General features: G+C 45.9%; 2 protein-coding genes across 2 annotated transcripts in view; one reads left to right on the top strand and one right to left on the bottom strand.

The window, feature by feature from the left end:
* Positions 1 to 1,820: 1,820 nt before the first annotated feature.
* On the bottom strand, positions 1,821 to 12,117 carry BABAM1 (BRISC and BRCA1 A complex member 1). The gene is made up of 9 exons (XM_066635416.1): positions 12,044 to 12,117; positions 9,521 to 9,855; positions 7,727 to 7,785; positions 6,619 to 6,739; positions 6,460 to 6,538; positions 5,339 to 5,363; positions 3,071 to 3,200; positions 2,872 to 2,958; positions 1,821 to 2,357 (listed from the first exon to the last, which is right to left on the bottom strand). The coding sequence occupies exons 2-9, from the start codon at positions 9,803 to 9,805 to the stop codon at positions 2,157 to 2,159; spliced, it is 987 nt and encodes a 328-aa protein (XP_066491513.1). The 5' UTR covers positions 9,806 to 9,855; positions 12,044 to 12,117; the 3' UTR covers positions 1,821 to 2,156.
* A 2,249-nt stretch (positions 12,118 to 14,366) lies between these two features.
* Positions 14,367 to 21,672, top strand: part of USHBP1 (USH1 protein network component harmonin binding protein 1) — a 45,985-nt gene continuing 38,679 nt past the window's right edge. Inside the window, exon 1 of the mRNA XM_066635915.1 lies at positions 14,367 to 14,460. Within this exon, the coding sequence (XP_066492012.1) occupies positions 14,452 to 14,460 (9 nt within the window). The 5' untranslated portion in view covers positions 14,367 to 14,451. The remainder of the gene's footprint in view (positions 14,461 to 21,672) is intronic.

The following is a 21,672-nucleotide window of genomic DNA, read 5'->3' as shown; positions in this document are numbered from 1 at the left end:
TCTGACATAACCCATTTCTAAAATCAGGAGGTTGCGCATACACATCATGGCTTGTACCCCATAATGGATACAAGCCTACTACTCGTATCTCCTCCCTGTTCTTTCCTCACCCCGTCTCACCCCATTCTTCTTCCTGAAAGGTCTCTGATCTTTCCTAGTCCTATCAACTGGTCCTGCCATACCCTACACTTCAAAAAAGAGAGAATTGTCATTCTGGGTATTCAGTTCTGAATAGAGCCAAGATCCCTGCACGCCTGACACTTCAAGGACATATTGAGACATGAGTCATTCTCACCAAGGTGAACTGTAAGAACCTGGGAAGGAGGAGCCTGCTGAAGGGACTTCCACAGTAAACAGCAGGTTATCCCCCTCCTGGTGGCCCAGAGGACACTAGCCACAGCTCTAAAGCCCAGCTGTTTCCCAAAGCTGCAAGAACTTGCCCTCTTTTGAGCCCAGAAAAACAATGGAGTGCCTGCAAATCAGCACTCACAAGCAGGCTCCCACTGCTGCCACCTACTGGGTAAAACAGAACTGAATAACCAGCACCTGCAAAACACCCTATCAACCTTCTTCTTTAGTTCCTAGGAACACCCACACTGGGCACAAGGACCAATGTTTTGTTCCACTCAGCTACACCCTTCCTGATCAGTCTTTGACCATCTCAATTTCAGCCTTACATGACTTCACACCCAAAAGACTTTTCCCTTTACAAGAGCCAGACCAGGTGCCTATATTGCTGGCAGGATATGTTTGGGGATGTCAGGATGAACAAGAGTGACTTACAACAGGCTTGCTGTGTAGTCTATTAAAGGAGGGGAAGGGATGGAGTTGAAGCAATAGTGATATAATGTGCCATATGTACTTCACATTCCTTATTGCGGGGGAGAGGCAGTGCCCTATGAGTGACTTAGGACAACCCAGGCCCACCAACGTTAGGCCTTTACCACTGTAAAGGAAATGGATAAAGCCAAATGATTCTAAAAACATCTTTCACATTTTTTGTTCTTGTCCTTGTCTAACTCTCTGATCAATAGCTCTGTTGCCTCTTTATACCTCTTCTTTGCCACTGCAATTAATTTCTCAATTTAGAAGTAGACCAGAACCTCCATTCACAGAGGTAGTCTACTTCAAAATACCAAGTACTAGGGGACTGTAGGCTTGATGTCCTGCCTGTGGGCTTCCCACTGGGTCATCTGGGGGGCCAGAAACCAGATGGGCCCAGTTTGGTCAGTTCCAGCATAAATATTCTTGTGATAGGGTCTTATAAAAGGATTAGAGATCACCATGAAGTCAATTTACAACTATTAATCATGATGACTACAGTGGGCCCTCAGTAGCCGCAGAATACCCCACAGATCCTAAATTCCATGGATAATTAAATTCACATGCTTATTGCATGCTTACCTGGGGGGCATGCCCAGACATCCAGAAGTTGCACACAGCCTCCCCATGTCTCAGAACACCTCCGGATGCCAAGCCTACAGTTAAGGAGGGCCCACTGTATATCAGTCCTCCAAGGGAGTCTACCACTAAACATTCAATATTGAAAGGGCAACAGTAGGATTGAACAGTCATCTTTAGGACCAAGCCACTGCTAGAAACAGGATGTTGGACAGGTATAATCCAGCCAGGTTATTATGTAGAACTCAGGTGTAATAAATAGAGAAATTAAAAGATTGATCAACCTTCTCAGTGTGCACCCAAAACTTGCAGATCCTAAAGTCAGGAATTCCACACTGAAAGTTAGTACACCCCAAAGAGACACTCTCCCCCTTCCTTCAAGAGAAAGTATTCAAACCAAATGAATTAGTGGACCTGGATTTTCACTTAAAAATCCTTTAATCAGCTGATAGTGAACATCCGTCCTTCTTTTGCCAAGAGAAACAAGAACCATCTCCAACCCTTCTACCCCCTTCCCTTGGTGCCCCAACAGTCCAGAATTAGCTACAATTTTCTTGTTGCATTATGGCAATTGGTACTAATAGAAAAAAAACTGCACACATGTGCCAAACTAACATTACAAACCGCACACACTCACATCCTGGTCATTTTGTCGCATTTGCTGGAAGGATGTTTGCTTTGCAAGAAACACTCAGCCTCAGTCCTCAGTCCATGTTTTTCTCACTGATTCTTCACACCCCCTTCATTTCAGCTTATCACACCACGGCTTCTATTTCTGGGGTCTCTTCTTCTTCCAACATGCTGTAGGAAGCGTGTGTCTGGAAAGGCCTTTGGAGAGGGTGGGACAGCAGCTTGGCCATGCAGTTGTGCAGCTCCACCGCAGGGCCTGTCAGAGACACCTCATACTTGTAATTTGTGCCTTTGGTGTCCAGGTTGCTGAAGAAGGCAAAGGCTTCCTGGAAGGAGAGAGAACAGAAACTTTCTCCAAATGCTTGGTCCAGATCATGGGGTTGCAATGACTTGGTGCTTCATTCCCATTTGAGACTTGGAACAAAGAAAGCATTCACTTGCTATACCCAGATTTGAATGAAACAAAACATTTAAGATTCAGAATACTAATCACCCTTTTTATGCTCTTGCATTGCCAGATGCTGCGGGACAAATGTGAGGGGAGAGCAGTAAAATGCCCAGCTTATGCTTTTCCCAAAGGGCGATCTAGCTGGCCACTGTGGGAAGTAGGATGCTAAATCAGATGAACAGTCCTTAGGGGGAGGGACCACAGTGTAGTGGTAGAGGGTATTCTTTGCATGCACAAGGTCTCCAGATTACCTGGAGAGCTGCTAACAGTCAATGTAGACAGCACTGATCTAGCCAAATCAATGATCTGATTCATTGCAAGGCAGTTTCATATATTCATATATATGACCAATGGTCTGTTTCTATGGATCTGGCAGGAACAGGACCTCTTACCTTCCAGCTGGTCTCATCTTCTTTATCCTCCATGCCATTGTGGATGTAAAGTACATCAAAGAAGTAATAGGGACATTGTAGCATTTTCTGCAGGAAGGAAGAGAGCACAGTCACAGCTCATTCAAGAGTGAGTTTGAGGGTTAGCCTTCTCCCAGAAGGATTTTCTAAAGGAAAGGAAAGGAAAGGAAAAGATGCACACCTTCATCTGGTCTGTCACCACCAGCTGAGGCTGGCAAGTGGGCCGGCTGTACACCAAGATGGTCCTGACAACATAAGGGGGCGGGATGGTCTGGATGTTCTCCGTCACAGGGAGCTCAGTCTTCTGCTGTCTGAAGGGAGAGACAGCATATGTCTGCTTTTTTAAATGTCAATTTATTTATGCTTCCATTTCTATCCCACCTTTCACCAATGGCCCCAAGTTGGCAAACAAGACAAGTTACAGTACACAAAAATAGAACGTGTTTTTAACATTTTAAATAGTGGTTCCCAAACATAACTGTGTCACAATGCCCCCACAGCCTCTTCTTCCTGGCAGTCTGGCACCGCCATCTTGGATCTTGCAAAATCTTGTGAGATGACAGCACCCAAAACCCATGAAATTTCATGAGATCCAAGATGGTGGTGCCTGGAGGAACAGGTAGGAAGGGCACCAGAGAAATCCAGTTGTGAGTGTGCCACAATGCCCTAAGATGCCAACACGCACAATCTGAGAACCTGGCATAATAGGATACACTACAATTAGAAAACAAAAATGCAGCATCAAATTGACATTAGAAGGGAGGGGGTCACTATGAAATGCTAAAGGCCTGGTAGAATAGATAGATCTCTAAATTCTTTTTAAACCATTACAAACCCCCCTGCAGTTTAAGATTTCCAGACCCTGAAGGACCCCCAAGGAGAAGGCCATGTCCCACATGCAAGTTAACCTAGATTCAGTCAGTGAAAGCATGGGAGCAGGGTCCTCCACCCCAAAGACCTTAAAATGCAGGATCACATAGCATGTATGGTCTTTAATGCACCAGGGGCCACACTTGTCTTAAAGGGATAGGCACCTAAAGAAATAGGTCTTAAAGGGTCTTAATAGGTCTTAAAGGGAACAGGCACCTAAAGAAAAAGTAAAGAAAAAACTTCTTTACTCAGCATGTGATTGGTCTGCGGAACTGCTTGCCACAGGATGTGGTGACGGCATCTGGCCTGGATGCCTTTAAAAGGGGATTGGACAAGTTTCTGGAGGAAAAATCCATTACAGGTTACAAGCCATGATGCGTATGTGCAACCTCCTGATTTGAGAAATGGGCTATGTCAGATTCAAGGGAGGGCACCAGAATGCAGGTCTCTTGTTATCTGGTGTGCTCCCTGGGGCATTTGGTGGGCTGCTGTGAGATACAGGAAACTGAACTAGATGGGCCTACAGCCTGATCCAGTGGGGCTGTTCTTATGTACCTTGAAGTCAACCCAAGAACAGGTGGGAAGCTAATGCGGTTCTCCTAAAACTGGAGTCACATGCTTCAATCTGAGGCCTCCACCAACAATCCGACTGTAGCCTTTTGAGCCAGTTATTTCAGATGCTTTTCAAGAACAGCCCCCAGCAATGCATTGCCAATAATTGGCCAAATGGGATGAGGCACAGGAAATAATGAAATCTGTGGTGCAGATGTTGGTTCTGTGAATCTGGATCATTTAATTCACATGAACAAGAAAGTTCTTTGCATACACTAACTGAAATCCTACAATAAACTTGCATTGTTCATGTATTGCAAACAGGAGGTTGAGAGAGAGTGTGGCCTAAGGCTACTAAATGAGTTTGTGGCAGAAGAGAGATTCCACTGGGGACTTCCAAATTCATAGTTCAGGCCTTTGTCACTTTGCTGTCTCTGGCAGGACCCACCACAAGTGGGTGGAACAGCGGCAGATTGGTCTGAAGTAATGGTGGACTCAGGCTGCCTGTCATTCCAAGTCTACTGCCACTGCCACCCTCTCTCCATTTAAGAATGATTGGCTTCGTGCTGGAGTTGACATGAAGCAAATAATTCCCCTGCTTACCGGGCTCCGTGTGCACTGCCTTGAAATCTAGTAACCTTTGGAAAGCTGCTGCCAGTTGGAGACAATAATTCTGGACTACATGGACCAATGATCTGATTCAGTTCAAAACTGCTTCATTGGAGGATTATACTATGTGCTCATTTTCTTTAAAAAAAAGAAAAAAGAAAAGTTCTATTTGTACAACCCAAGATGGCTACAGGTTGGAAGGTGTGAGGATTCCAAACACAGTACTGGTACCAGGCTACTGTGGGATCTGAAGCAAAGTCTGCTCTGAAGACTCGCCCCATCATGACTACTGCTGCCACTATATACAGGGTGTCAGGGGTTGGCCAGGTGGACCCTCAGTCAGAGCGTTCCCTGGCTAACCTCTGATGTGTACAGATGCTCCAAGATGAACCAAGCCACGGGCTCAAAGCCAACTTACATGAGGTTGAAGAGGCCTTCCAAGTCTGAGGGACAACAGTTAAGATCCATTTCCACAATACATTTTTCACACGCAAGCAGTACCATCATGTTGAGTTCAACAGCAGCAACATCTTGAAAATACAAGCATAAAACCCACACACAAACCAAATACAGTTTAAAAAGCACCATACTGACAACCACTGATGCCGGCCTACGGTATTGGAATAGCTGAAGATCTGGCAAGGAGGTAGGATGTGGTGTCAGCAGTGGCCCCTTTAAGGGTAAGGCCTGGGCATTCAGCAGAGAGTGTGCTGCACAGCTGCAGCCATTTGAAGGCAATAAGGTCCTCAGGCATGAAAGCACCTGATGAAGGGAGAGTTTGGTGTGGGTAGTAGAAGGAAGGGGAGACTGGATTAATGGACTGAGTAACTAATAGAACTGCTGATGGACTGATGTGTGAATGGACTTTGGAGACTGCTGGAGCAGAAACTGCTGGAGACACTAAGATTGGTGTTTGGCTGCCATGCCCAAGACCTGTGGAGGACCAAAGGGCTGCTGTAGAAGCAGGAGGCTGCTGGCAGGAGAGAGGACCTCTGCAGATTGAACAGGCGAACTATCCTGGTGGTGGGGTCCAGCAGGACTGCAAGGCAGAACTAGAGTCATTGTTGGGTAAAAAAGGGAGCTAATTAGCTAGAAATGGGCATAGGTTCTCCAGGCAGAGCTTGGACTGGGAATCTTGCAAAACACCCACCCTGGCTTTAATCCAGAAATATAACGTTGGGCCAAAGGAGGACTGGAGGGGAGGGTCCAGTTCCACCCACAACCTAGAACCTGCTGCCACATGTCATTCCTAGAGAGGATGCTCTACAAACTCCTCATTTGCATTCAGTTGGGCTGGTAACTAGGAATTGCATTCAATTGGGGGAAGAAAGAGAGAGAAACCTTCAGAGAGCTGAACTGGTGCAGCTGCCTATCTAAAGGCATCTATGGCATCTCTCCCATACCTTTTTCCCCACTCCACTTTGGCTCACTCTTCAAGTCAAAGAATTTTAGTTTGCTCTTGGCTGACAGATAGTCTCCTGAACTATCATAGTGGTCAATCTCGCACCCACATCACACAGGTCCTGGCAAAAAGGATACTGAAAGACTTGCAGACTACTGTTTCGAGGTCATACAAACAGCTACACACTTCTCTCGGGTCAGAAGTGAAGCCTGAGAGCTGCAGAGAGAGGAAAGTCCTGTTCATTATGCTCAAAGGTCACACATAGAAGCTGTCATAAGTGCAAAAGTCAAATGTACCCAGGTGACATCATTATTCACAACCACCAGCGCAAACTCATGACTCTTGTCGATTTTGTGTTTGGTCCGGACGAACATTTCTATCATCTTCTGGGAGATGTTCAAGGCATTGGTTTTGGACCTTCCAGAAAAAAAAGAGGAAAAAAACCGCACATGATAAAAGGCAACTTTTGGGTACCACCCTTTCAAAGGTTTCTTATTCTTCCACATTCATTTTCCTCTCTGGCCTTCCCCAATCTGTCTTCTCTATCCAAAATGACATGGCCCGAATCATTCACCTTTTCCCCATCATGCACCCCTCCCCCCCATGATGTGGAGCACTGAACCTGGAGTTTCATACTTAAACTTGCATACACATTGTACGTAACTTAAATCCAAGTAAGCAGGCAGAGCCAACTAAATTAGTGGTCAGAAACTAGTCGTGTTAGTCTGTTTGAAAAGTAAGTGGGGACAGATGCATCAAGGCCCCATGTCTCACCCCTCAAAATTGTTGCCAAATTCCACATTAAATAACTTTTAAAGTTATAAAACTTTTGTTTCCCAAAATATCTCATATATTTTCCTATGTTCATATGTTTCCTATGTTCATAAGGAGCACCTTAGGAAATATATAGACATCCCCAGTATCTACGGGGAATATGTTCCTCCCTCCCCACAGATACCAGAAACCACGGATAAGGGGGGATACTACCTTATGGTTCCTTGTGCCCCCTGAACCTATTACCTTTGTTTATCTTCATTAAATTTACTCAAAATAAAAAAGTCTTGTTTAACCAAAGGCTATAAGCAGAGAGCTTACAGCAGACATTAACTTCCTGCTTCCTCTTAGTCTCCCTTCTAGCCTGCAGACTCCCTGCCTGCTTGACTTGCTATAAGCTCTCTGCTTATAGCCTTTGGTTAAAGCAAGACAAGTTATTACTGCACACGAATATAACGAAGATAAACAAAGATAATAGCTACAGGAAGGGGGGCCCTTGCAATATCACCGATAACCAGATCTGTGGATACCAGGGGATGCCAACAACAGCCTTCTTTTCTCCCCCCCCCCCACACCCCAGGTCAGAATGTTCTTTCAAAAGACTGACCAATAAGAACACAAAGCACTCACCCATTAAACGACTCCAGTTTGGAATGGGACATTTCCTCTGAGAGGTCCAAGCAGATGATCTGAGACAACAGAGAGCACGAGATAAATTAAGAGGTACTCTCACCCTGAATCCAGTTAGCAGGCACAGTGGCTTCATTACGCTTCAGGCAGAGAATGTTATTTACAGAATAAAGTACAACTAGAGAACTGAAGATACATTAAAAATGGGGGCACAGATTTCTCCCCAGTCAGATTCCCAAAAAAGAAGTGAGAAAAAACCAGGAAAAATTGAAAACACTAAAACAGGTTAAAGAATTTGGGGCTTTTCAGTTAAGAATAGAAGAGAATGGATAGAGAGGAGAGAGTTCATAAAATTACACATGGTGTGGAAAACATGGTGAGTCAGAAGTTACTCTTCTTCTCTCATAATATCAAACATTTGGGTCACCTAAAGAGACTGACAGAGAACAAAAAGGAAGTCTGCCATCCCACCACACATAATTCACTTCTGCAGTTTGCTGTCACAAGGTGCATTGATGGCCATTTTCTTAAATGACTTGGAGAAGGAGTATGAAAAAAAATTCATGGAGGAGGAGGAGAGATCTACGAAGTGGCTGTTATAATATTATTATAGCTATTAGCTATGAGGGCTAACCATCCTTGATCAAAGGCAGTCTACCTTTGAATACCAGTGCTGGACATAAACAAAAGCGGAAGGCACTCCTTCATGCCCTTGAGGGATGCCCTGGAATCACCTGGCTGGGCACTGTGGATGGAAACCAGATTCTGGACTAGAAGGACCCTTTAGTTGGGTCCTTTTCCAAGGACAGCAGTTTTCCTGGCAGCAATATTCCAACATCTCAGGCAGAGAGAGGCCTTTCCTGGCCCTGCTATCAAATATCTGTTTTGGAGACACCAGGGATTAAATTTGGGTTCTTCTGCGTGCAAGGAGAACTGAACTGAACCACTGAACTATCCAGAGCCTGCGACTGCGTCCTGCCCACAGCCCACATGGAGAAAATAGCCAGTGAAATAAAATATCTATCTAGCACCTGTGCCTTTTTGAACAAAGGGCTGTGATGACATTCAGGAAACTCCATTGGGATCTGGTTGCACCTGCCCATTAACTGCATCCACCCACCTGACTGTGGCAAGGGAGTGGCCCAGGGGATAAGCTATGCTTTCCTCCCTTCAGACTAGCCAGTGAGAAAAGCAGAAACATACAATGATCCATTAAGAGAAGGTTGGATAGAGTATTTTGTTCCAGTACATGCAAACCTTACTGCTGAAGTTGACACACTCCTCTGGTCTAGGAGGTGAACACAGATATTCAGCATCAGGCAGAAACTGCTTAGTTGGACTTAATTTTGGATTTTTTTTTCCTTTGACTCTGAGCTCAAATATTGGAATTTGCCATTCTCCTGCCTACTTTTAAAACTGTAAAAGATTCATTAAAAAAACTACTTGCCTGTCTCATCACAGCTAATCCCAGACTGAGGGTAAAGCATGATATGGAACCTTAATCCAGTCTCTGGTAACAGCAGACCTAAACCCTCCCCCACCAGGCATCAGTTGGGATGCAGCCACAAGAGCCAGGACAGGATGCTGTGGCATGCCATGGTCTTCCCTTGAGACACTCGAGTATGTGGGAAGTACAATATGTGGGATGTGTATCTGACACAAGTTCATGGCCAAAGCAAGAATGGAACCAGTGTTTCCGCTTCTCAGTTCAGTCTCTTGGTCACACCAGTCCTTGTGTGCCCATACAGGAACAGAAGCCTTAATGATGATTCTGCTTTCTCTCTCGGTACTCACCACTTTCTCTGGGCAGTTCACCCGTGGCGTCCTGACTTGGAACTCCGTGGGTGGCACTGGGGATGGCCAGCTTTTGCCATTAGCAGCTGGAGTTGGACCGCTTGGCGGGCTGTCACCAGTGCTGGCTGCCTCCCCTTCGCCTTCACTGCGGCTTCCCACACTAGCCTGGGCACTCAGGGTGCGGTCCTCAGCCCCCTCAGGGTTGGAGCGTGTCCTGGGCCGCTGCTCCACAGTGGCTTTTTCCTCTTCTTCCTCAGCCGCGCTGCTGGGCTCTGAGGTGTCCATCAGAGTTCCACGGTCCAAGGGTGAGTCCAGGATTGCGGTTTTGGAGGCCCCTTTTATGTAGGAAAACCAACATAACTGGTTTAAGAACAGAAGAAGAGTTTTGCTAGATCAATTCATAGGCCCATCTAGTCTAGCATCCTATTTCCCACAGGGAAGCCCACAAACAGATGAGGAAGTCATATTCCTCTCTGACCACTGTTCTGCAACTGGTACTCACCAGGGCTGTGGAGCCAGTATACAGAACTTCCAATTGGAAAAGATTCTGCCTCCACCCAAAATTGCTTCTGACTCCACAGCCCTGATACTCTGTCATATGACATCTGTCACTTTATGACATGTTCTAAAGAAAAAAAAAGGTGACTAGCAGAAGCTGGCCCGGGGAAGGTCTCAGTGCTTCAAGTGTTGATGGAACTGCTGCTGCCTGCAGGAGTGGACCAAAAAAAGGAACATAGATCCTGCCAAAACCATTTGCCAGGACATCACTTCCAGATTGCCAGTGGCAACACTGCTTTCTCAAAGATCTCTGATCTTAGAGCCTGAACATCACTTATTTACTAAAACCAACTCAAGGTTTCCCACAATATCAACACTATTTATTTTCTGTCAAGTCTTATATATTGTATTAAGTCTAACGGCAGCTGAAACGACAGTATAACATTTTGAAGTGCTTTTCCATTCAAGTACATTTGCCTTAACACAAAGGGCTGAGCCTTTCATATCTTATGGAAAACTAAAGGGCTGGGGGCATTTTAATTTAGGAAAAAAGATGACAACATGGTAGAAGTTGATAAAATTATATCAGATTGGAGACAGGAACATTTTGCTTCCTCTCTCATAAGAAAGCGACCTAATGAAGGGGTTATGAGATTTAGGACAGATGAAAGAAAGTCCCTTTTCACTCTGCTTATGGCATTCACTGCCACAAGATGTGGTAAGTCACCAAAAAAGGCTACACCAGCACCTTTCAACCTTTTTCAGCTCATGGCACACTGAGAAGGTGCTAAAACTGTCAAGGCAAACCATCCGTTTTTTGAGAATTGACACTGCACTGCTGGTGGGGTTACATCCTACAGTGGCCCTACTAATAAATGACCATCCTCCAAACTTGCAAGGTACACCTGCAGACTATTAACAGCACACGAATTGAAAATCACTGAGCTATACAATAGAACAAATTCACACAGGAGGAGAGGTCTATCCAAGGGCTTTTAGCTAGGATAACTAGACAGATCCTCCATGATCAAATCCACCCTACCTGTGAATACCAAAAACTGGGGACAAATGATAAGATATGACACGATGCCTTCATGCCTGGCCTGTGGGCTTCCTAGTCATTCAGTTGACACTCATTGAGACAAAGTTGCTGCATTGGATGGTCCTTAGTTGTTTTGATTCAACAGGAGTCTAAGGTTTATAAAATCTTGTTGCCCTATGGTTTTGTTTTTTTTTTTTGGGGGGGGGGGATTTCCACAATGGACATCCTCTCCAACACATACTCTTAACCTTGTTTGTTAACAAGCTTAACAACCTCCCCAACCTTTGTTAACAAGGTTAACTTTGTTAACAAGATTGTTGGAAAGGGGCCAAGAACCAAATTAGATAAGAGTCCTTTAGTTATCTTATTACTGTACACCTGAGGGGAAAAAAGGCAAGATTTTTCCCCCTTTCCTCCCCTTTTTTAATGAAGCTGTTTCTGCTCAAACAGCTAGTCACCCAAACAGGGTACATTTCTGAAAAAAAAGCAGAAAATTCTGCAACAGAGACAATTAGGCACACTGATAATTTGATTAATGTTGCCTGTTGCTGTCATTTTTTGAACAGGAGGAATTACAGAAGTGTAGCACTGCCACATACCAGGGATGTGGGGTGGGTGGGCAGGCAGGTGGGGCAGAGCCTCCCCACTGGAGTCCTTTGAAAAACCCCACTGTGTGCGTGGGTTGTGGGTGCTTACACACCTCACACAGTGGCGGGGCTCTGCCTCCCCACCCACCCCACGTCCCTGCCACACACAAATACAGTAAACCCAATATGAGACAGCTGAACTCCTTTCCATTGTCTGATGCTTCAAAAATCAGCTCCAACATTCATTTGCATCTAGAACTTTGCATCCAGTCAGCAGCAGCATCCTTTTCACTGTTCAGTAATGCCCCAAACATTTATGCAGTGAGAGAGGTTTTGCATCCCACATCTTCTGCTCCTCCCTTTGCACAGACCCCCCCCCCCCTCCATGTCACCCACCTGTCCTCCCTTGCAAATTTTGCAATGAGGGGCCACCAGGTTGCAAACGCACAACAGAAAAAGCTCTTGGCAGATCTGGCCCGGAAGTGTGTCAGGGAGAAGGAAACATCTCTTTCCCCCTTTGTTAGGGCTGCTGGGAATTGTAGTTTTCTTTGAGAGTTAACACAATCATCTCTGTAAGTTTAGGGTTGGATTTCTGGAGGCAGCAGCTAGCCAGCCAGTGGGTCAGAATTTTCACACCCTGGCCAAAACGAGGGGATCAGGTGGTGGTGGTGGTGGTGATTTTATAATAACCTCTGCTAACTGGGGTAAGAGGCACTTTTTCAAGTGGGTGCTCCGCTTTTATTTAGCAGGGGGAGAGTAACTGGCCCTCCTCACCCCAGCAGTGTCTTTTCTAGGGCAGTGTTTCTCAAACTGTGGGTTGGGACCCACTAGGTGGGTCACGAGCCAATTTCAGGTGGGTCTCCCTTCATTTCAATATTTTATTTTTAAGATATTAGACTTGAGGCTACCATGGTATGTGACTGCATTTGGGGAAATGTTACAAAGCTGTCCTTTTAACAAGCTACTATGTATATTCTTTTAACCATGATAGTCAATGGGACTTACACCTGGGTAAGTGTGGGTAGGATTGCAGCCTAGGATTGTTAAAAATTCTCCTGCTTGATGATGTAACTTCCGGTCATGACAGCACTTCTGGTGGGTCCTGTCAGATTCTCATTCTAAAAAGTGGGTCCCGGTGCTAAATGTGTGAGAAATGTGTAAATTGTTCTAGTGGCTTCTGTCTGCTAATGTCCCTTTGCGTCTTTTAAGAGTGTGAGCCCTTTTGGGACAGGGAGCCATTTAGTTATTTGATTTTCTCAGTAAACCATTTTGTGAACTTTTCATTGAAATGCGGTTTATAAATACTGTTAATAAGTTTTTATTTCCCTGTTTTCTGTGAGATTTGTTCTGCAGAGCAGTCCATGCTTAAGTCTGCCCAGCCCACAGGTGTACCTGTACTTCTATGCCAATAAAGGTCTTATGTATGTATGTATGTACTGTATGCAATGTTGGGCAGAAATGGCTTCAAGGCATATGATTCTACAGTGAGGTCTTTTAAAAGCTGCTTTCCATCGAAAAGGAAAGGAACTGCGCATACTTGGAGTCCTTCAAACCCCTGGTTTATTCTGAGCAAAAGTACTCTGCCTGCAAGGCTCCTGTAACCCTGTTGTTTATTCTGAAGACAAGGCACTCAGCAAATATTAGGAGTCCTTACAAAGTGGTAAGCCGGGCAGAAAGCATTCAGAATAATTAGGTACACCCCCCGCCTCCATTTTTGAAAAATCAAACATTCTGTGCATTTATATTTAGGGTGTATTTTTTTTAAATGCACAACCCATCATGAGTGCTGGTGAAAAGAAATTGCTTTAAATAATGATGTCTGTGTTAACAACCATTTTTTGAGAGAGAGAGAGAAACTCCAAAATTCTCTTTCACATTCCCTAGTGTTAAATAAATGTAAATAATGTAAAAAAAAAAAAAAAATCCAATCCCAGAGATAAAAATTTGATGAAAATCCATTAAAATAAAAACACAAGGAGCTAGGACCCAATCCTGTCCAACTTTCTGGCACCAGCTCAGCTGCAGTGTAGCCCCTAGTTATAGAAATAAATGTTCCCATACCATGAGGAGGCCTCTGTGATTGCTTCTCCACCACAGGATGCAGTGCAGGCCTCATCGGCATGGCTGCACTGGCCCTGGAATATTGGATAGGATTGGGCCCTAACCTGCTGCATCCTACATCAGAGAAGTTTCTTTTTGAAGCAAATATAATTCCTTCTCCCAAGTGTATCTGTTAAAATGCACTGGGAATAATGAACACCCTATGTAGCTGTCTTCCTTCTGTGTTGATATTTTTATTGGTTGTTTTTTGTGCCATTGTAAGTTTATAGCTAATTGCTTCAAGACATGAAAAGCAGTCAAGAAAGCATTGTCTTGCTTTTAAGGCCCACTAATGGAACACCTTTAGCTATTAACTGAAGAAAAGGTTTTTCTTGTATTCAACAAAAGAAGAGGCTGATGATGGTACAGTAGTCAATGTCCATCTCACCAGCTTCCCACACTAGGTGTATTGTTTTTAAAAGCTCACCTTGGCTCCCTTCCTGGTTTTTCTGAGTGCTTTTAACTGCAAACCTGAGAAATTTCCTGGTATGTAAATCAAATACAGAAAAGAGACATTCCACCAAAGCACAGCCTCTTCCTCTTCTTGAGGACAGGAAACATGTGCAAGGCTTGTACAGGAAAAAGCTAGCGTGATCCATCACAGCAGAACCTACAGCAAGGATTTCATTTCTGCATTGGACCATTTTGGCAGTGGTGCTCTCAGGGTTGCCTATTCCCAGGTGCAGAGAGAAGCCGAAGGAGAAATGGAGAAGGTAAGCTTAGAATGGGGTGTCAAGGTGTGTCTTCGCATCCATTTTTTTGTCATTTTCATTATTTTTCTTCCCTGTTTGGCAGGGAACTTCAGGGGGTAATGCTCAGTTTCCTTGAAAGGACAGTCTCCTTATACCATTTTGGTAATATCTGTTTTGAACTATATAAGCAGCAGGACTCAGGCAGACAATGCTGGTCTTGTAATGCAGCATCAGTCTTCACCCCCACCACCCCAAGCAAACAATATGCACTTGGATACACACACCCACACCAGCTAGCTGTAGGTAACAGTGTTGCCTTCACCCACCAACTCACTCCCATGCAAACTGACACAAGGCAAGGGGAATTTTAATCCCTCCCAATATGCCGTAGTTTGCCTCTTATTTTTCTCCTCTGTGGCCCACTGTTTGCCCACACATGGGGATGCGCAAAACAGGTGCAGTTAGAAAGATATCTGCTCATACCTATGCTGTTGTTTGCACATGGCCAGAGCAGGGAAGGGAGAGTTGTCAATTTTTTTTTCCAGTGTTTCATTGAGATTGGCAATTTTTTTTTCTGTGTTTCAGCTTTGGAAGGGAGTGGGCCTTGGAATCGGCACCAAAGCAAAAGCTGATGGGGGCTCAGATTGGGCCTTCAGACTGTCAATTGCTGATCCAAAGTCTGTTTTTAATTTCTAAAGCTAGGATGGTGTAGTGGTTTAAGAGTTGGACTTAATCCCCACTCAGCCTAGAACAGTGTTTCTCAAACTGTGGGTAGGTTGTGAGCCAGTTTTAGGTGGGTCTCCATTCATTTCAATGTGTATTTTATTTTTACTATCTTAGGCTTGATGGTATGTGACTGTGTTTGGGGAAATGTTACAGATCTTTACTTTTAACAGGCTGCTATATATATATGCTTTGAACAATGATCGTCAATGGGGCCTACTTCCAGGTAAGTGTGAATAGGATTGCAGACTTTGGAATGTTTGGGAAATTTTTTAAAAACAGATCAGCAACTGCTTGGCAGGGTTAGGAGGGTTCTTCTTTACTGTAAATAAAACTAAACTTATACTTATTGTAAATTTTAATGTACTTGATTGATTTAATTTTGTTGTACGGAGATGTTAAAAATTTTCCTGCTTGATGACATCACTTCTGGCCATGACATTACTTCCAGGTTAATGACACCACTTCCAGTGGGTCCCGACAGACTGTCATTCTAAAAAGTGGGTCTTGGTGCTAAAATGTTTGAGAACCACTGGCCTAGAAGATTCCTAGGTGACCTTGGGCTCATTCTCTCAAAGGGAGTGAGCCTTACCTACCTCAAAGGGTTGTTTTGCGGACAAAAGGGGAGGAACTATGTACACACCACCCTGAGCTCCTTGGAGGAAGGGCGTTATTTTAAAAAATGTGACAGATAAATGAAGGCAGTTGCAACATTTGGTGCTGTGCACCCTTGGGTGAAGGGAGGCATTTGGCACTCCAGCTCAGGCACCAGAAGATCTCGGGTCCCATCATATGATCCAAGAGTTGCACACTGAGAAGATTTTACAATGTAGCAGACAATATCTAAGTTCAAGTCTCAGATGCATTATATGCTCATGGCAGCCCTCCCCCCATCCACCTAAAAAATCCTGTTTGAGGAAGGGTTCCTCAGTCTAGCCCTGGCCTCAGTCATCTTCCTGTCCAGTTGAGGAGCTGGAGGGATATCTGATCAGAACAGATGATCCATTGTTACTGTGAAAAAAACAGGAAGGCACTCTTTGTGCTCCCACTTCCTTGAAATCCAAACTTCATTTCAAAGTGGCAAGACGATAGAAGAGTCTACCCTTAGCAGGTAGGATTCTGCAAGAATCCATGTGGTTGTGCCTGGCTCAGTCAGCATGGCCTACATTTTGTGCTGCTGCCTCTCTGAGTGACCTTGGCACGTACATTTTAGCAGAGCAAATTCTCTCAGTGCAAAAATAGGCAAGATTTGTAATTAGACAAAATTTCTTTAGCAGGCAGAATGCATGGTTGCCTTCTTCCCACTTTAGTTGGTTCCTTAACTCAGCTGGGCTCAAGGCGGAACTCTGGTAAGGGGAGGGGCCTCTCTGCTTTCATGTTCAGCAGCATCCCCACTCCGTGACTCCTTGGGGGGATGGAATGATCCTCAGAGATCAAGAGGCCCCTGTTCTCTACTGGTATGGTATATGAAGGGCTGTGGTGGGGTACAGAAAGGGCAGCATATTGATACTCATGCCAGCGAAAAACCAAATGACATGATGTGGGTGTAGCTAACTGGGTGGTTGGCTGCATTAGGTGCCGAGTCACATGCCAGCCCAATGGTTGACCCATGCAGTGCTCTCTCTCTCTCTGGTATGTCCATGTGCTACAGCCTCCCTGGTAGGTCTGTGCCAAGTCTTTTTCTGGTTATTTGGCTATAGTTTTTGATGGAACAAAGAAAATTCAACACAGCATGTTTCATTACATTCTGCATTACAGGGGCCCCCCATATTTGCGGATTCCGTGTCTGTGGATTCAGTTATCAGCAGATTGGGATCCAGTGGGCCTCCCACTGGCCTGCCCCCATGCACTCCCTCTAGAGGGGCTTTTGAGCCCAGCAAAGGGTGGGGCTCATACTGAGCTTTACAGCTCAGTCCACTTCCAGTTTCATGGAGAAACAGGAAATGACTTTTTAATGCCTTAAAAGGCATTAGGAGGCCCAGGTTTCCATAATTTTGGTTGGTAGAGGTGTCACCCTACCTGAGGGTGTCACCCGGGATGTCCCACCCGCCCCCATTAGCTGCACCACTGGCCACACCTTCTCCTCAGTGTGCTTACCTTGGCAGTTCCCACAAGGTGTGCTGCAATTGGGTCCTGCTCCAACCAGCTCTGCAGCAGGATGCTGAATGTTACAAAGGAGAAGGCATCGTATGGCCACTTTTCTTCCTTCCCTGCCTGGGGCACAAAATGCAACCTTTTGTGCTACCCGGCCAGCAGAAGTATTTGTTGCAGTGCTGCTGAGAGTTGTCCTGGCTAAGGTCAGGTCTTCAGAGGATAGGAAGTAGCATCCTTAGAATCGGTCAGAGGAGTGCATGCTCTGTTCCTATTTGAGAGAAGACTCTGCTGGCTGGACAGAAGGAAACAAGTGAACATTGTGTGGAGAGAGCAATCCAGGCATTTGTGCTTCTAGCAGGGAACAGGGGATTGTGAAGCCCTACCTGCAGGAAGGCTGCTCTTCATTGGACTTCAAACACCAACAGGTGGTTAGATCAGCAGTGAAGCTTCTTCCATAGCTGAGGATGCCCTGGTGCAGATGAAAAGGGAACAGAGTTGGATTCTTACATGCTCAGGGGTGGGAGAAATTAAATGCTCCTCTCTTGCCCCTCTCAAAACCAACTTGTCCCAACTCATTTCACTACTACTACTACTACTGCTAGCTGAGCACTGCATGGAGAAAACTGAGAACTGAAAAGGGTTAGCAATTGGCAACAGTGTGTGGCAGCCCACTCCCAGTGCATGGTGTGGTGTTTGTGGGTTTGTGCGCAAATGCAACCCTCCATCTAAGTTTCCTCTAGTCTTTACATGTCTGGAGCAGCTAGGAGAGGGACCTGTAGGGAGAGAACTGTTGAACGACAGACAGACAGACAAGACAAAATTTAGCAGTTCTCACCTGTATATGCCAGTCCACTCCCAGCGTGTGTTTTGGTGGTTTTGTACACAAAGTGCTTCCTTGCATCTAAATCCCCCCCTTGTCCTTATCTGGCATGAGCAGCTATGGATAGGGACATGCAGGAAGAGAACTGAACAGAAAAGGGTTAGAAGTTGGCAACTTTGTGTGCCAGCCTTCTCCCAGTGCTTGGTGTGGTGTTTGTGGGGTTTTCGTAAGTGCTTTCCTCACCCAAGTCTCCTTACCTGGTTGCAGCAGCTTAGGAGGGTGACCTGTACAGAGATAACTGAAGAGAGAAGGTTTAAGAGTAGTGAACTGGGTGTGACAGCCTACTCCCAGTACGTGGTGTAGTGTTTCTGGGTTTGTGCAGAAAGTACTCCCCTCCACCTAAGGCCCATCTTGTCCTTATCTGGCTGGATCATCCGAGAAGGGAGACCTGCAGGAAGAGAACTTAACAGACAAGTGAAAGGAGTTGGCAGTTGTGTGTGCCAGTCCCCGTGTGTGGTGTGGTGTTTATGGGTTTGAGTGGAAAGTACTCCCCTCCATCTAAATACCCCTTTGTCCTTACCTGGCTTGATCAGCTAGGGAGAGAGAACTGGATCAGGGTTAGCAGTTGGCAATTGTGTCTGCCAAGCGACTCCCAGTGCATGGTGTAGTGTTTGTGGGTCTGTGCGCAAGTGTTCCCCTTCGTCTATATCGCCCCTTGTCCTCACCTGGCTGGAGCAGACAAGGAGGGGGACCTGAAGGGAGAAAACAGAACAAACAGGGGTTCGCACTCAGCAACTTTGTGTGCAGATTCACTCCCAATGCTTGGTGTGGTGTTTGTGCTCAAGTCCTCATTTCCATCTATAACTCCCCATGTCCTTACCTGGTTGCAGCAGCTGCGGAGGGTGAGTTGCACAGAGATCATGGAACAGACAAGGGTTAAGAGTTAAGAATTGGGTGTGTCAGCCTACTCCCAGTACACTGTATAGTGTTTGCTGATTTCTGCAGAAAGTACTCCACTTTATCTAAATCCCCCCTCATCCCTAAGTGGCTGAAGCAGCTGAGGAAAACAACTGAACAGACAAGAATTACCAGTGGGCAACTTTGTGTGCCAGCCCACTCCCTGGGCTTTGAGCAGTGTTTGTGGATCTGAGCTCAGGTGCTCTCTTCCATCTTAATCCCGCCTTGTCCTTAGCTGGTTGGAGCAGCTGGAGAGCCTGTCCTGCTGAGGGAGAACTTAAGCCATTTCTGCCCAACATTGCATATATGCATCAGGGACCAAATGTGTACACCTGAGTGCCGGGCAAAAATTGGTTAATAGACAAGGATTAACAGTTTGCAACTTTGGGTTCCAGTCCACTCCCAATACTTGGTTTGGTGTTTGTGGGTTTGTGCCCAAATGCTCCCCTACATCTAAATCTCTTCTTGTCCTTACCTGGCTAAGCAGCTAGGGAGGGGGACCTTCATGTAGGGATCTGAACACAAAAGGATTAGCAGTTTGCACCTTTGCATGCCAACTCACTCCCTGTGCTTGGTGTCGTGTTTGTCGATTTGTTTGTTGTTTTGACCTGCACTGAGAGAACTGAACAGGCAAGTGTTTAGGGTTGGGAACTGGGTGTGCCAGCCTACTCCCAGTTCATGGGTTTATGGACAAAGTCCTCCCCTCCACCAAAGTCCCCCCACCGTCCTTAACTGGCTGAAGGGTGACCTGCACAGACAAGGGTTAGGAGTTGGCAAATTTCCGTGCCAGCTTACTCCCAGTGCATGGTAAGGTATTTGAGGGTTTGTTCACAAAGGCTTCCCACCTCTTAAGTCCCCCTTGTCCTTACCTGGCTGGAGCAGCCTAGGAGGATGACCTGCAGGGAGACAACTAAACAGATAAAAGTTAGGAGTTGGCAACTTTGTGTGCCAGTTCACTCCCAGTGCTTGGTGTGGTGGTTGTGGGTTTGTGCACAAGTACTCACCTCCATCCATACCATCCCCATGTCCTTACCTTATTGCAGCAGCTGGGGAGGGTGACCTGCATGGAGATAACTGAGCAGACAAGGGTTCAGAGTCAGGAATTGGGTGTAGTGTTTCTGGGTTTCTGCACAAAGTGCTTCCCAGCATCTAAATCCCCCCTTGTCCTTACTTGGCTTGAGCAGCTGTGGATAGGGACATGCAGGAAGAGAATGGAACAGAAAAGGGTTAGCAGTTGGCAACTTTATGTGCCAGTCCACTCGCAGTGCTTGGTGTGGTGTCTGTGGGTTTCTGCGCAAGTACTCATCTCCAAATATACCTTGCCTTGTCCTTACCTAACTGAAGCACATGGAGAGCCTGTTTTGCTGAGGGAGAACAGAATAGAAAAGGGTTAGCAGTTGGCAATTGTGTGTGCCAGTCCACTCCCAGTATTGGTTTGGTGTTTATGGGTTTGTGCGCAAAGTGCTCCCCTTTCACCTACGTCTCCCCTTGTCATTACCTGGCTGGAGTAGTCGAGGAGGGGGACCTGCAGGAAGACAATATAACAGTTTGTGTGCCAGTCCACTCCCAGTAGTTGTTTGGCGTTTGAGAGTTTGTGCTCAGTGTAAAGCCTTCTAGCTATGTGTCACCTTGTCCTTACCTGACTGGAGCACCCGAGGAAGGTGACCTGCATGGAGAGAACTGAACAGGTTCTTACCTGGCTGGAGCAACAGGGGAGGGGGACCTGCAGGGAGAGAACTGAATGGAGAAGGTTAGATATCGGAAACTGTGTGTGCCAGTGCTTGGTGTGGTGACTGTGGGTTTGTGTGCAAGTGCTCCCTCCATCTAAATCCCCTGTTGTCCTTACCTGGCTGGAGCCGTTGGGGAGGGATGCCTGCAGGAAAAGAACATGGCAGAGAAGGGTTAGCACTTTTCAACTGTATGTGCCACTCAACTCTCTGTGCTTGGTGCAATGTTTGTGGGTTTACGCTCACAGTTCTCCACTCCATCAAAATCAGTCCTTGTCTAGGGCAGTTTGGGAGGCAGACTTACAGGTAGAGGACTGAGCAGGCAAGGGTTAGCAGTTGGAAACTGTGTGCCAGCCCACCTTCCAGTGTGTGGTTCTGTACATGGTTCAGTGGTTGTGGGTTTGTGCACAAGTTCTCCGCATCATTTAGATCCTGTCTTGTCCTTACCTGGCTGGAGAAGCTCAGAAGGGGACCCTCTAGTGAGAGAACTAAACAGACAATAATTTAGTAATTATTTAGTTTAGTAATTAGACACTGTGCGAACCAGCCCACTCCCAGTACTTGGTGTGGTGTTTGTAGGTTTTTGCTCAAAGTGCTCTTCTCCACCTAAATCACCCATTATCTCTACCTATCTGGAACAGCTGAGGGGGGAGGGTGACCTGCAGGAAGAGAACTGAATGGACAAGGGCTAGCAGTTGGTAACTGTGTGTGCCAGCCCAGTGGCTGGTGTTTTGTTTGTGGGTTTGTGCACAAGTGCTCCTCTCCATCTAAATCCTGCCTTGTTCTCACCTGGCTGGAGTAGCTTGGGAGGAAGATTTGCAGAGAGAAAAGACAAGGGTTAGCAATTGACAGCTGTGTGTGCCAATCCAAGACCAGTGCTTGGTGTGGTGTGTGTGGGTTTATTTAGTCATT

Source organism: Tiliqua scincoides, chromosome 8 (assembly GCF_035046505.1).
Source record: "Tiliqua scincoides isolate rTilSci1 chromosome 8, rTilSci1.hap2, whole genome shotgun sequence".
In the NCBI taxonomy this organism is placed as follows: domain Eukaryota; kingdom Metazoa; phylum Chordata; class Lepidosauria; order Squamata; family Scincidae; genus Tiliqua; species Tiliqua scincoides.
The sequence above is the reverse complement of the archived record's forward strand: the minus strand, read 5'-3'. Positions and strand labels throughout refer to the sequence as shown.